Below are 14764 nucleotides of genomic sequence, written 5' to 3'. Positions count from 1 at the left end.
CCAAGCTTTACAGTATGCTATGACATGAACGAATCTTAGAGACAGTATCCTAATGAAATACAACAGTTAAATGCACATATACTGTGTGATTCCACTAATCTGAGGTACTTAAAGTAGTCAAATTCATAGAGACAGAGTGAAGAATGGTGGTTACCCAGGGACAGAGGAGAGAGGATTTGGAATTATTCTTTAATAGAGATTCAGTATGGGTTGATGAGAAGATTCTGGAGATGGATGGTAATGACAGTTACACAATTATGAATGTAGTTACTCTCCCTTAACTATACACCAAAAAATTGTTTCAATGGTAATTTTTATGTCAAATGTATTTTACAAAAATAAAAAAAGTAAAATAGTTTAAAAAAGAGAAAACCACATACAGTAATACATTGGAACATGCAATCCATTTTTAATTTTATCAACTCAAAATTTGTGGAAATTTGTTCTCTTATTAAGTACATCCTAAATTTTGCCTCCTGGCCCACAAAGTCTAACATATTTACTCTCTGACCCTTTAAAGAAAAGTTTGTTGACCCCTGCTGTAGAATATACATTGAAAATTGGATGGGTATAAGGTAAATTTGTCTTCAAATTTGTTAGATCCTACGAAAGTACCGTCCAAAATGATACCAATTTACACACCCATCAGCCATGTATGAAAGCACCACTTCTCCAAATCCCCGGAGAAAACTATTTTCTTGAGGTTGAAAATTACCAAATCTAAACAAAGGATTTTGATTCTACTATAATCTTCTCGATCTCTCTGAAGCATTTGCCATAGCTGATCCTTACGAGTAAGAAGGCCTTAAATTTATATATTATTCTACAGTTTATAGGGTGCCTTCACGAACTTATTCATGTTTCAAACATCAGATGCTTTGCAATGACTTAGCTACTTGATGCCATATATATTCAAAGGATGGGCTTAGCAGTTAAATAAAGAGCACTTGGTAAGACATATGAAAGTTCCATCTGTGGGTTTTCTTCATACATCCATGCCAACTCTCCCAATTAATAAATTTCACTACATGAAATAGGTGCTATATACCATTTCATCATATAGTCAATACAGTCAAATTTAGGTATACAAAATTAAAACTTGAGCATTTTGTTTCAGTATTTACTGAAAATTACTTAGGGTCTAAGATGCCACACACATGAAATAAACATTCAAATTCTCTACTGTAATATTTTAACACTATAATGGAAAAATTAATCTTTGTAAACCTCCTCAAAAGTCAGAGTAATTATGCCAAGTAACACGAACTGCTATAAACTTTACAACAAATCAGTATTTTGAGTCGGTTCCAAATAGTACAAATATAAACTAAAACTCTCTACCAAATCCTGAACGTTTAAAAATGTACCAGGCCAGGGACACCTGGGTGGCTCAGTTGATTAAGCATCTGCCTTTGGCTCAGGTCATGGGATCAAGTCCCGCATCAGGCTCCCTGCTCAGCAGGGAGTCTGCTTCTCCCTCTGCCTGCTACTCCCCCGTGCTTGTGCACTCTCTCTCTGTGACAAATAAATAAAATCTTAAAAAAAAAAAAAAAAAATGTACCAGGCCAGGGGTGCCTGGGTGGCTCAGTGGGTTGAGCATCTGACTCTTGATTTCGGCTCAGGTCATTATCTCTCAAGTCTTGGGATCAAGCACCCCCCACCGCCACTCCCCAAGGCAGGCTCCAAGCTCAGCACGTTCTTCTCCCTCTGACCATCCCCCTGCCCACGTGCTCTCTAAAATAAAAATTCTTAAAAAAAAAAAAAAAAAGTACCAGGCCACTGAAGAAGCATCAAAAATACAATGATATATTCAAGACTCAAGGCTTTATTTTTTTTAAATATTCAATATTCTTTTTTTCAAGATTTTATTTAGTTGAGAGAGAGCACGAGTGCACAGGAGAGAGCATAAGTTGGGGGGGGGAGCAGGGAGAGGGAGAAGCAGGCTCCCCACTGAGCGGAGAGCCTGACTCAGGGCTCAATCCCAGGACCCTGGGCTTATGACCCGAGCCGAAGGCAGCAGCTTAACCAAATGAGCCACCCAAGTGCCCCAAAATACTCAATATTCTTAATATCAATGACAAGTTTTTCTACATATGATATTCCTGCTCTGCCTAACACCAAACCTCCTAGAACATAGCTTATCCATTACACATAGCTCTAGTCAAATTAACCAAAATATAAAAGACAATTAGATAGTATGCATAAAAGCAAAAGACCTTTTTCCAAAACATAACTTTATCCAGATTACACTGTAACTAACTTTTACATTACCTTGGAAAATTTTTTTTAAAGATTTTATTTATTTATTATTTGAGAGAGAGAAAGAGAGCCTTAGCTGGGAGGGGCAAAGGGAAAAGAGAGAGAGAATCCTTAGCAGACTCCAAGCTGAGCACAGATCGGGACACGAGGTTCAATCTCACAACCCTGAGATCATGACCTGAGCCAAAATCAAGAGTCAGACACTTACCTGACTGAGCCACCTACATTACCCTGGAAATTTAAGTGCGCTTTTAAAATGATAACAGTAGTAGTAAACAACTATCCCAGTAACTTTTATCTCAGTATGGAGGACAACCATATTGGTGACTATTGGCTTTGGCGACCATTCTCCTTAAGGACAGGACATGCCTTATTCATCTTCAATGCTGAATGTCTGCAATATGTAAAGAACCTAATATTTACCAAATTGATGAATCCTACCTAAGTAGACTACCTCGGAAAGATTAGAGAACTGCCTGAAATTAGTCCTGTTTCAATAAAACAAGGCAAATATTCTCAACATTATAATCTGATATTCAAGTCATACCAATATTTAAAAAAATACACTTCAGTGTATTAATTATGGGAATGAATAAAAAGGCACAAGTATAAAATATTACCTATATAACTAGCTTTCAAAATTACTTTCTGCTACTCTCCACACGACATAAAACACTGTGATAGATAATTCTAATAATGGCCCTAATGAATCATACTTTCCTGTGTCCATACCCCTTCACAACACGACAGTATCACTCTCTCATCAAGCAAGGGAGTGGAGTCTCTTCCATCCTCTTAAAAATGGGCTTTGCATGAACTTCTAGGAAAACATGTTCTTCTACTCTCCATGGTTTGAAAACAAATTTCACCACCTTAAACTAGAGGTGATGTAAAACTTTTATTTACATTGGTTTCTTTTTATTCTACAAATAGACACGTATTTAAGAACTTTCAAACATGGAACAATGAAGCATGAACCAATAAAATCTACTTTTGGAGTTCTCTAATTTTGGAGTCCTTTACATGAAATTTAGTGTATTTTTAGTTCTTATTCTTGAATATGAGTCTGTAAAGTTTTCTTTAATCCATAAAAGAATTTGATTAGATATATGCTATCTCTACTTAGACTATATATCTGTGTTTGCTTTGCAAAAACACTACTCAACATTTGATTTTATCTTTATGTACCTACAATGGGATGTTTTTGTTGTTGCTGTTTTTTGAGAGACAGTGCACCTGTGCACGTGCAACAGAGGCAGAGAGGAGGGGCACAGAGAGGGATAGAAAGAGGAAGAAAGAGAATCTTAAGCAGGCTCCACGCTCAGTGCAGAGCCCAATGCAGAGCTGGATCTCACAACCCTGAGATCATGACCTGAGCAGAAATTGAGAGTAAGACACTTAACCAACTGAGCCACCCAGGCACACCTGGGATATATTATTTACCAAGAAAATACATAAGAGCTGAGTATAGCCTCCAGTAATTAATGTTATATAACTCGATTTAAACCATTAAGAGTTCTCTCTTTGTATCAAGAAATTAACATGAATTCAGTTAAGAGGAAAGTAACTAAAAAAAAAAAATGTGTTATGTTCCCCTCAAAGAAATCATGAGTCTTTAAAACACTCTTATAAACTAAGTGTTCCTGGGGCGCCTGGGTGGCTCAGTCGTTAAGCATCTGCCTTCAGCTCAGGTCATGACCCCAGGATTCTGGGATCAAGCCCCGCATCAGGCTCCCCGCTCCCCTGGAGGCCTGCTTCTCCCTCTCCCACTCCCCCTGCTTCTGTTCCCTCTCTCACTGTCTCTCTGTCAAATAAATAAATAAAATCTTTAAAAAACAAAAAAATAAATTAACTAAGTGTTCCTTCACACTAATTATAATTATCATTGATGACATATAAAATCTTCAAAAACCAGGGCACCTGGGTAGCTCAGTCCTCTGAGTGACCAGCTCTTGGTTTCAGCTCAAGTAATGATCTCATGGGTCATGAGACTGAGGCTGCATTAGGCTCCATTCTCAGCAAGGAGTCAGTTTGAAGATTCTCTCCCTCTGCCCCTTCCCCTCACCTCTAAAGTAAATATTTTTTAAAAAATCTTCAAAAACCATAATTAACATTATAAACATATAGACATAAACATATAAACCTATAAACATCAAGCTATTAATCCCAAAAAATTGAGTAACTTTAAAATAGGTACACTTTCATTTAATTATGTTGAATAATGAATATATCTATTATGTATCATTTAAATCTCATCTTATGGGGGTACTAATTCTATGAAGTTACAACTCCAAGAAAAAAGATATTTAATTAATTCTCCCAAAGCCAAACAGATACTAATAAACAAGAAAATCCACTTTTCCTACCTTAAGATAGCAGTGTGCATAGCAATAATGAAGCAGATTATCAGAAGGCTGAGTAAGGCTGCTGACCACATGCACCAACTGTTCAGCATACATTGGCACAGAATGTTCCAGATTAATTTTATCCACTAATATCTGAATGGATGGCAAAGGCCGAAGTGACTGGAAGTTTGTAGTATTCAGGAAGTTACTTGAGTTCTGGAAAATAATAGAGTTCACTTTATATTTCAGGAAAACAGTGACTGACATGCAATGCCCCCATACAAGCCTCAGACTGGCACATTTTGCAATGTTATCAAATCAATCTAGAAATGATGATTTTCTACAGAACTCTCTTACCATAACCAAATACAAATGCCTTCTATATATTTTTAAGTATGTCCTAGATTTCAAAATGCATATTTACTATAAAATTATTACTACCCATTTAGCTAAACTTTTATTTTTCAATCAACTGGAATAGCTATGTGCTCCTCAGTACATTTAATGGTATTTTCTTAAGCTCAACCATTCCCAAATATTGACCTAGATATCCCAGAGCCACCCACCATTTGTCTTCCTGTGCTTTATTCACACTTAGATGATGAAGAGACTAAGAAGACTACTCAGACAGTTTCAAAGACACAAGAAGCAAAATTTGCAAGGAGGAATAACTTCTGATCCATATCATATCTACTAATAATACACGTTAAAGGCTCATAAAATCCTAAGAATCTCAAGTTAGGCTTGGTGCTTTCAGTGTTACAGAACCTAAGCTTCCAAGTAAATGCAAGTAGGTATCAAGATGTCCAGAGTATGAACCCTCATTAGGAAGCAACTCCTTCTGGTCCTAAAACTAACTTATTCCCTTAAAATGCCATACTGTCATTCTCAATGAGAAACTGTATGACCTTAGACATATGCGAAAATCCATGGAAGAGAGGTTTCACTGTTTTGTCTGTCTTTCATTGTCACAACAACTGGGGAGTAGTACTAGCATTTAGCAGGGATTGGCTAAAGATAGTAAATGATACATAAAACTTTCTCTGTCCAAAAAGCCAACAGTGCCATTATTGAGAAACACTGTGCCTAAAATTGACTAAGTTGAACATACTTGCTTGAACATGCTTTTTTTAACTTTTTACTAATTTTTAAACCACCACTTACTAATCAATTACTCTTTTAAGCAACTTTGGATTAAGGTACAACATACGGTAAAGCACACAAATCTTAAGTGGAGAGCTCAATAAAATTTTACATCTGTAACCACCACACATTTCAAGCACTCTACAATATATCCCTTCTCAGGCGATAGATCAGATCGCTGCCAGAGGTAGCCAATATTCTCATTGCAATCACCACAGACTAGTTTTGCCTGTTCTTGAACTTTACAGAATCATACAGTACATGCTCATGACTGCCTACTTTAATTCAACATGCCATCTGTAAGAATTATCTATGTTGTTCCACTCATGGAGTTAACAGTCATTATTACAAAACAGCTATTTCTAATAATATTTCTTGTCTTGAGCTCACACTTTCTGGTATTAAAACAGCCACACTGTATTTCCTGTGATTCGCATTTAAATTGTTTTCCATCCTTTTATTTCTAATTTGTGTTACAGTTTTCAGTTGCAGAATGTGATTTGTTGTTGCTTTTTTATAGATTGAGGTATCTTGTGAAACCTTCCACCTTTTTGTCTCTTTCTTGAACTCATTACTCACAGCTGCTTCGAAGTTAATGTCTAATACTGACATACTTTTTCTCTGCTGAAATTTTCTCCAGATGATCTCTTTACCCAGCAACACAACAATTTTAAGTGGACAATATGGAGCAAATACACAAAATGAAACTATCGTATCATAGTCAATTCCCTGTCATACTTCCACAAGTTCTTATTTAAAGTTAGGACAGTTCTTATTTCTATAATCATCATTATATAGATATCAAAAGAAATATAACAGAAAAACCCTAAAGATAACAAATACATTATGTATATGGCAAATTCAGAAAGCAATACATTATATATGGCCTAAATCAAGTGAAGCATCTAAGAAGTCCTCATTAACAATAAAGTAGTAATTACTGTGTTCATAATATGTGCAAAATGATTATGGGCATTATCTCATCTAATATTAAAAATAATTCTAAGAGGTAGATACTGTAAGGGAACAGCTCTGTGCTAGCACCCTGACAATCTTACACAAATCCATGTAGACCATAAAGGCAAGATGCAACCACAGCAGACCTAAGCCTTGGGAGAATATCCTGTGACTTTCACAACATGATAAGATAGGGGGGTCTTGCAAAGAGCTTCTGAAAGACCACTTCTCACCTTTTGAGGGAGACTGCTATGAGACATTTTCTCATCAGTATCCCACATTCAGGTGAGATATGGGGTTTCCACTTACTATTCTCAATGTACAGCTGTAATCTATGTAACTGCTTAGATGAAATGTGGAATTGAATCCTTGACAAAAGAGTACTCTACTTAATGGTGTGCTGCACGTGTGTGCTGCAGGTCATTTTGGCCTTCTGGTTTCAAGGTTGTCCTGAAAGAGACACAGCAAGCTGACACCATTAATGATCTGCTCTTATGCTTACATGTAAGTAATAAACTATCTGAATCCATAGAGGCTTACTGCTTCTTTACCAGCTGAATCTGTCAGCCCACTTGAAAAATATTTTTGTTTTGTTTTTCAGGAACAGGTTTAGAGATACAAAGTGTCACAGTTTGTATATTAGACTGACTTCTGGGCCCACGATCTCTTCAACATTTCCTGATACAGTCTTAGCTTGAGGTTATTTATATATAATACATATGTGTACACACATACACACACACTTAAAAATCAACAATCATAGTTACATTGTTTTAACACCACCATGGATAATTATGTAAGCACTTATTCTTTTACTCTATCACCTTCCTCTTATAATATCATAGGACTTGCAAATATGCATGTATGAGAAAAAAAAAGTAGTGAACTGCAAAATATACCTTTTCTCCCATAATGACAGGTAGCAAATGATCCAACAAGTTGAATTCAGCCATGAAAATAGTACAGGTACATTTGAGGAGAGTAACACTTGTATGTCGAGTAGGAATATATTCCTCCAAAGATGCCACTTCTTCAGGATTCAGTATTGTTTCATTTTCATCCTTAATATCTAAAAATGAAATAATGAAAATTTAATAAAATATTATTTTTAAATAATTGAATTAATTGGTTCCCAAATTTTAAGGTCAAATAGAATTTTTCTTTTCAACAATGAAGCAATTGCAAACTAATGTGTTACCTTTAACAAATATAAGTTAAACTTATATAAGTTACTGTAGAATGTAAATGTAGGTCTTTGCTATATAAAAATTTACATATTTGATTTTAAATTATTTTTTAAATATTTTAAAGGAATTTTTAATCTCTTTTGTTAAAAGAATAACAGCTTCTGTTCATAAAAATACCATTAAGATGATGCAAAAGCAAGCCACAAACTGGCAGAAGATATTTGCCATAGATAGATGGATATAGATATCTATATAAAGGACCCACAGCATATTAAAAATTTTTTAATGTAAAACCTTTTAAAAATCAATAATAAACAACTGAATAGAAAAATGGGCTACAAAGCCTTGAACAAGCAAAGGATAGTATTTCTAAATGGCCAAAAATCCTATGGAAAGCTAGATAACATCATTAGGCATCAGATAAATGCAAATGAAGTTACATGACAGCATCACAGACCCACTAGAATGGTTAAAATGAAAAAGACTAATACTGGGTGTTGGCAAGCATGCAAACCAAACATCAGCAAACCTTTTACATAAACAGCCATTTAGAAACTGTTCTAGCCTTTGTGGGCCATACAGTCTAGTGCAACTACTCAACTCTGCCACTGTAGTACAAAAGCAGCTACAGACAATACCAAACTCTATGAGCAGGATTATGTCCTGATAAAACTTTACCTATGGAAACTGAAAATTAAATTTCATATAGTTTTCATGGGTCATAAAATAGGATTCTTTTATTTTTTCCTGCTTATTTTTTTAAAAGATTTTATTTATTTATTTGACAGAGAGAGAGAGAGAGAGAGAGAGGGAACACAAGCAGGGGGAGTGGGAGAGGGAGAAGCAGGCTTCCCACTGAGCAGGGAGCCCGATGCGGGGCTTGATCCCAGGACCCTGGGATCATGACCTGAGCCGAAGGCAGACACTTAACGACTGAGCCACCCAGGCGCCCTTTCCTAATTATTTAAAAACACAAAACCCACTATCAACTCATGTGCTGCACAAAAAGAGGCAGTAAGTCATAGTTTGCCAGCCCTGGCAATTAAAACTCTCCAAACCACTGATAAGAACGTAAAGTGGTCCAACCACTTGGGAAACACCAGTTCGGAAACACCTACTAAAAGTGAACATTTGCAATCCTTTTACCTGAGTGGTTCTACTCATACATGCCCAACAGAAAGGAGTACACATGTTTACCAAAAGGCATGTACTAGAATGTTTGTGGCATCACTACCATAATTAACCAAAAACTAGAAACTAAATACTCATCAACAGTATAATGGATAAATGGTGGTATATTCACACAATGACACACTATATAATAATGAAATAAATCTCATAAACAAGCTAAAGCTAAAGCCAGAGACAGAAGATACATATTGTGTGATTCCATTTATATGAATTATAAGCTAAGCAAAAACTCAATCCAAGAAGTTAGAAGTAAGGAGAGTGACCTTGGGGTCAAAGGAGTAAAAGAGAATAGAGCACAAAGGGGACTTCTGGAGTGCTGCTAAGGTTCCATTTCTTGAACAGTTATATAGATGTGGTTAAGTTTGCAAAATTCACAGAACTATACCCTTAGGTTTTGTGCTTTCCAATATGTATATTACACCTCAATAAATAGCTTCTAGAAAGTGGATAAGTACTTAAGATGTAATACATATGTACTCATTTACATGCACATTATGTATGCAGAAGCAGCTCTCACTTTGCACAGTTCTGGGTATACATCAGTTTCAATTATCTTGTTTTAGCTAAAAAATGCCAGTTCCCCCAAAAACAGTTCAAATATCAGTTACCACAGTATAGTAAGTGCATAAAGTACAAACCTTACTGCAAGTTCTTCAATCCACAAATCATAACATAGATAAAAGATGTGCATCATGATCAGTGACCAATCATGTCACTTCTTTCAAAGTCAGTCAGGTTTGGTTACTGGTATCCCATATCTGTTATTTAACTCCCAGACAGCAAAGCATATAGTTGTACTGCCTCCTTGTTTACCAGTAATAAACCCATGTGACATTTTACAAAAATAGATAATTGGAACAGAACTGGCAATCAAAGATGAAAGTGCAGCAAAGAAACAAAGACTGATAAAATACAAGGAGTTACAGAAGAAACAGCTAACTGTGGGAATATCAACTCTGTACCCTTGGAGAGACTCCTGATATGAAGCCAGAGGAATTAGTGAAGACAGACTTATCAATGTTGATGAGGAAAGTGGTTGTGATAAAAAGAACGAAGAAAGGGGCGCCTGGGTGGCTCAGTTATTAAGTGTCTGCCTTCGGCTCAGGTCATGATCCCAGGGTCCTGGGATCGAGCCCCACATCGGGCTCTCTGCTCAGTGGGAAGCCTGCTTCTCCCTCCCCCACTTCCCCTGCTTGTGTTCCCTTTCTCGCGCTCTCTCTGTCAAATAAATAAATAAAATCTTTAAAAAAAAAAAAAAAAAAGAACGAAGATGTCTGAAGATGTCCCAGAGGAAGTGATGCAAACAAAATACTTCCCATTAAAGGAACTCTCAGAGGTTTTCACGACACTGAAATGTATGGGAATCTGATCCAAACTTAGAAGTATAACAATCTGCCAAAGCATAGGAAAGAGTCACTCTATATTGTAAGTTACAGGACAAGGAGACAAGCACCATTTAAACTACTCTTAAGTTTCTCTTTTTTAAGAAATAAAACTCTTACTTTACTATTCCCTTTTTTTCATTTCTATATACTTTCAAACCAATAGTAAGAGAGCTTTTAGTGTTTTGACAAAAATATCCAAAAGTGTGAAACAGTTTCAATTTGTCCCACTGATTATGATCACTTTCCATGATTTCAGCTGGCACATTTTTATGATTCCTAATTACCATGGAAAGTGAGAATTGTCTGTATATTAAACTAAAGTGAACTAACAGCAGTATATATATATATATTCACACACATATATAGTTTATATATATATGGATATACAGATATGTAGAAAAATATAGATGTGTGTGTGTGTGTGTGTGTGTCACATTCTTGAGATGATAAACTGCTTCAGATAAAAATTCATGTTATATATACTTGTGTGTGTGTAGGGAATCATTCCACTGTCAAAGAGACAGCTAATTACATTTCTTTTAGCAATAAAACCCTCTGAATTGAAGTCTGTCTGGTACTGAGGTTTCCAGAGACTACTATACTTTCCAGTATCCCTGCTGCTAGGTATAGGGACATGTTACTAAGTCTTGGTAAATGGGATGACAGAGCCATGTTATTAAATAAAACCACATACCTACTATTTTCTCTTGCTCCACCTTTCCTGTTGATTCAAATTAAATATTGTAATCATGGTCCAACATTTACCACGAAGATGAGGTATATCTCAAAGAATGGTAGAATAATAAGACAAAGAATTCTGGGTCTAGAGACAACCTCAAGCAACAGTTACCCTGATCCGCTAGAGCACCTACCAGCTTGGATTTTTACATGAGAAAAACAAATTAGGTATTGATATTTGTGTGAACCTAAGTTTTCATTTCTCTGGGATAAATGCCCAAGAGTACAGCTGCTGGGCTATATAGTAGTTGCAGGTTTAGTTTTAAAGAAATTGACAAACTGTTTTCAGAAGTAGTATAGATTTTACATTCCCACCAGCAATGATGAGTGATCCTGTTTCTTCACATTCTCCCCAACATTTGGTACTGTCACCGTTTTTATTTTAGCCATTTTATACACACTTTTCTAGCCCTTTAAAGAGTGTCTGAGATGGAGTAGGCATGCAAGCAAGGTGCAAGAAATGAATGCATAAACATGTCAAGCACTTACTATGTACTGGACACAGTGTTACATGTGTGCTATTACATGCACTGATCTTTGGAAATTGGTCCTACTAGTGTAATATTTAGATAACGGTAAATTTGCTATGACAAAAGTCAAGTAAAGTTTGAACAACAGCAGAAGTTATGTCATATAACAATCTGAGTCTAAAGGATCCAGAGATAACAGTGCTACCATGCTACCAAAGACCCAGGTTCTTGCTGTCTTGTTGCTGTTATCCTTAACATGCAACTTTCGTTTCAGGGTCAAAGATGGCAGCTCCAACTCCTGCCATTATAATTTTTTCCAGCCAGAAGGAAGGGGTAAAGAAAAAAAGGAAGGTATGTGCATTTCCTTTTAAAGTCACCGCCCCAAAATTCACTTAAAGTTCTGCTCCCATCCCAGCAGTCAGAACCTTGAGTCCTGTGACTATACCTGGGATGTGTCATCTTTACTTTTATCATAAGAATTGTTATCATAGAAACTTCTTTTACTATAAAGTAAGAGGATAATGGATATGGGGGAGACAATTTAACCATCTCTGTTAACGATAATTAAACTCATTACTGAGATAGAGAAATGAAAAATCAGTGATGTCACTTACATATCCTAACTTTAAAAGCAGGGGTCAGAATTCAAGCCATAGTCTGACACTATATTATTATTATTATTATATTATACTATTATATCCTACTCTAGAGTGCTTTATTGCATAAAAAATGAATTTGTATTTTAGGAAACCATGACACCTTCATGCCACATAGAAAAAATTAGGTGTACAACAAATTCTTTTTTTATCAGTAAGACCTACATCTCCTTGAATGCTAAGTTTATATGTTTAGAGTCCATCTTCATGTCTGCTCTTCAGAAACCACAAAGGTGGGAAAATGGTATTTCAGGAATATACACTGGGAAAAGTATCAAAAAGTCTGGTAATAAAATGCTGACAAATACTGGCAAATAAAGTACTTATGTAAATAATTTCCAAATCTTGACCTCTCCCATAACTTCTACATACAACTAAATACATGAAAATCAGATAGGCAAACTATACAAAAAAGTATACTTTAGCAAACTACAACAAATTGGATTATATAATCATTCAAATCAACTAGCAAGAGATTCAAAATGAGGCCAAAAACAAACCTGGTTTTAGCCCACTATATGGTTCATATTCATGTTCCAAGGCACAAACAATCATTTTCAAAATTCTATGTACTGCACTGCTATCCAAACGAAAATCAAGAGGACCTATAACAAGGCTTTTTGTAGATTTCTCCTGAACTGTTCCCATATCCTCACTTTTTCCTGAAGAAAAGTCTTGTTGATTTGTAGAACCTACAAGAAACCACATCTTATATTAATATTTTAAGCAATTAGATATACCAATTGTAATATTACTCTTATCTTTTTAGCTTATAGCTTAATGCCTTAAAACCAATTCTCCATTGGCTGAATAAACAGAACACCGCCAATCTGTATTTTTCTCTACATAAATGAGATGGTTATTATTAACAAAAAAATATTGATTCAAATAACAATTACCCCCATAATCTATTTAATGTTAACAGGAAGTACGATAAAATTGAAATGGTCATTCTTAGAAAATCAGTCTCTAAAATCTAACTGGCTAATATCCATATCCAGTAATTCTATACACAATACTATGATGTTGACTGAGAAGGGGGAGTAGAGGAAGTTGCATTTTACTCTTTTATCTTAGAAATTTCACTGAAAAAATGTTCACAGGGTGCTGTGACAGGTGTATAGTGATCATGGAAGAGAACAATAGGTTTTACCTGCTTTAAACTTTTTCCAGAATAAAATTACTATGTCCATGCTTCATGGTACAGAACCCAAATTCTTCAATCTCTTATCTGCCCATTATTGAAGAGGAAACCAACGGCTATCTTCTAAGAAAAACATCGGCTCTACCTACATGTATTTCTCTTTATCTAATATGTACACTCCATACATTAGAGATTTGTTCTTAATACATAAATCCACTGTTATAAGTGACAATATATGATAATTTCTAAATTTTTTTTCAGCTTTATTGAGATACATTTGACATAGTAACATTGTGTCACCAGGTACCCCACCCCTCTCCCCCTCCGCTCCAACAATCCTCAGTTTCTCATAATTAAGAGTCTCTTATGGTTTGTCTCTCTGATTTCATCTTGTTTTTCCCTCTCTTCCCCTATGATCCTCTGTTTTGTTTTTTAAACTCCACATATGAGTGAAATCCTATGAAAATTGTCTTTTGCTGACTGACTTACTCCAGTTAGCATAATACCCTCTAGTTCCATCCACATCGTTGCACATGGCAAGATTTCATTTTTTTGATGGCTGAGTAGTATTCCATCGTATATATATACCACTTATTCTTTATCCATTCATCTGTCGATGGACATCTCGGCTCATTCCATAGTTTGGCTATTGTGGACATTGCTGCTATAAACATTGGGGTACAGGTGGCCCTTCGGATTACTACTTTTGTATATTTGGGGTAAATCCCTAATAGTGTAATTGCTGGGCCAAAATAGAGCAGGGTAGCTCTATTTTCAACTTTTTCAGGAACCTCCATAGTATTTTCCAGAGTGCCTGTACCAGCTTCTATTCCCACCAACAATTTAAGAGGGTTCCCCTTTCTCCACACCCTCACCAACATCTGTTGTTTCTTGACTTAACTTTAGCCACTCTGACTGGTGTGAGGTGGTAACTCATTGTGGTTTTCATTTGTATTTCCCTGATGCCAAGTGATGTGGAGGATTTTTTCATGTGTCTGTTGGCCATTTGTATGTCTTCTTTGGAGAAACATCTTTTCATGTCTTCTGCCCATTTTGATTAGATTATTTGTTCTTTGGGTGTTGAGTTTGATAAGTTCTTTATAGATTTTGGATATTAAGCCCTTTATCTGATAAGACATTTGCAAATATTGGGGCACCTGGGTGGCTCAGTCGTTAAGTGTCTGCCTTCGGCTCAGATCATGATCCCAGCGTCCTGGGATCGAGCCTCACATCAGGCTCCCTGCTCCGCGGGAAGCCTGCTTCTCCCTCTCCCACTCCCCCTGTTGTGT

General features: G+C 36.0%; 1 protein-coding gene across 8 annotated transcripts in view; it reads right to left on the bottom strand.

Annotated features, from left to right (window-relative positions):
- The window catches only part of VPS13B (vacuolar protein sorting 13 homolog B), a 749374-nt gene that overhangs the window by 636227 nt on the left and 98383 nt on the right, over positions 1–14764 (bottom strand). For 7 of the 8 annotated variants that reach the window (XM_032421506.1, XM_032421505.1, XM_032421503.1 and 4 more), the window contains 3 exons: positions 12832–13023; positions 7604–7773; positions 4626–4820 (listed from right to left, as the gene is read on the bottom strand). In XM_032421506.1, the coding sequence (XP_032277397.1) occupies positions 4626–4820; positions 7604–7773; positions 12832–13023 (557 nt within the window). Of the gene's footprint in view, positions 1–4625; positions 4821–7603; positions 7774–12831; positions 13024–14764 lie in introns of those variants that run through there. The other variant, XM_032421511.1, reaches the window with a different exon arrangement.

The sequence above is a fragment of the Phoca vitulina genome, unplaced genomic scaffold (genome assembly GCF_004348235.1).
Source record: "Phoca vitulina isolate PV1807 unplaced genomic scaffold, GSC_HSeal_1.0 scaffold25, whole genome shotgun sequence".
Classification (NCBI taxonomy): Eukaryota; Metazoa; Chordata; class Mammalia; order Carnivora; family Phocidae; genus Phoca; species Phoca vitulina.
Note: the sequence above shows the minus strand (reverse complement) of the source record. Positions and strands in the feature narration are given on the sequence as shown.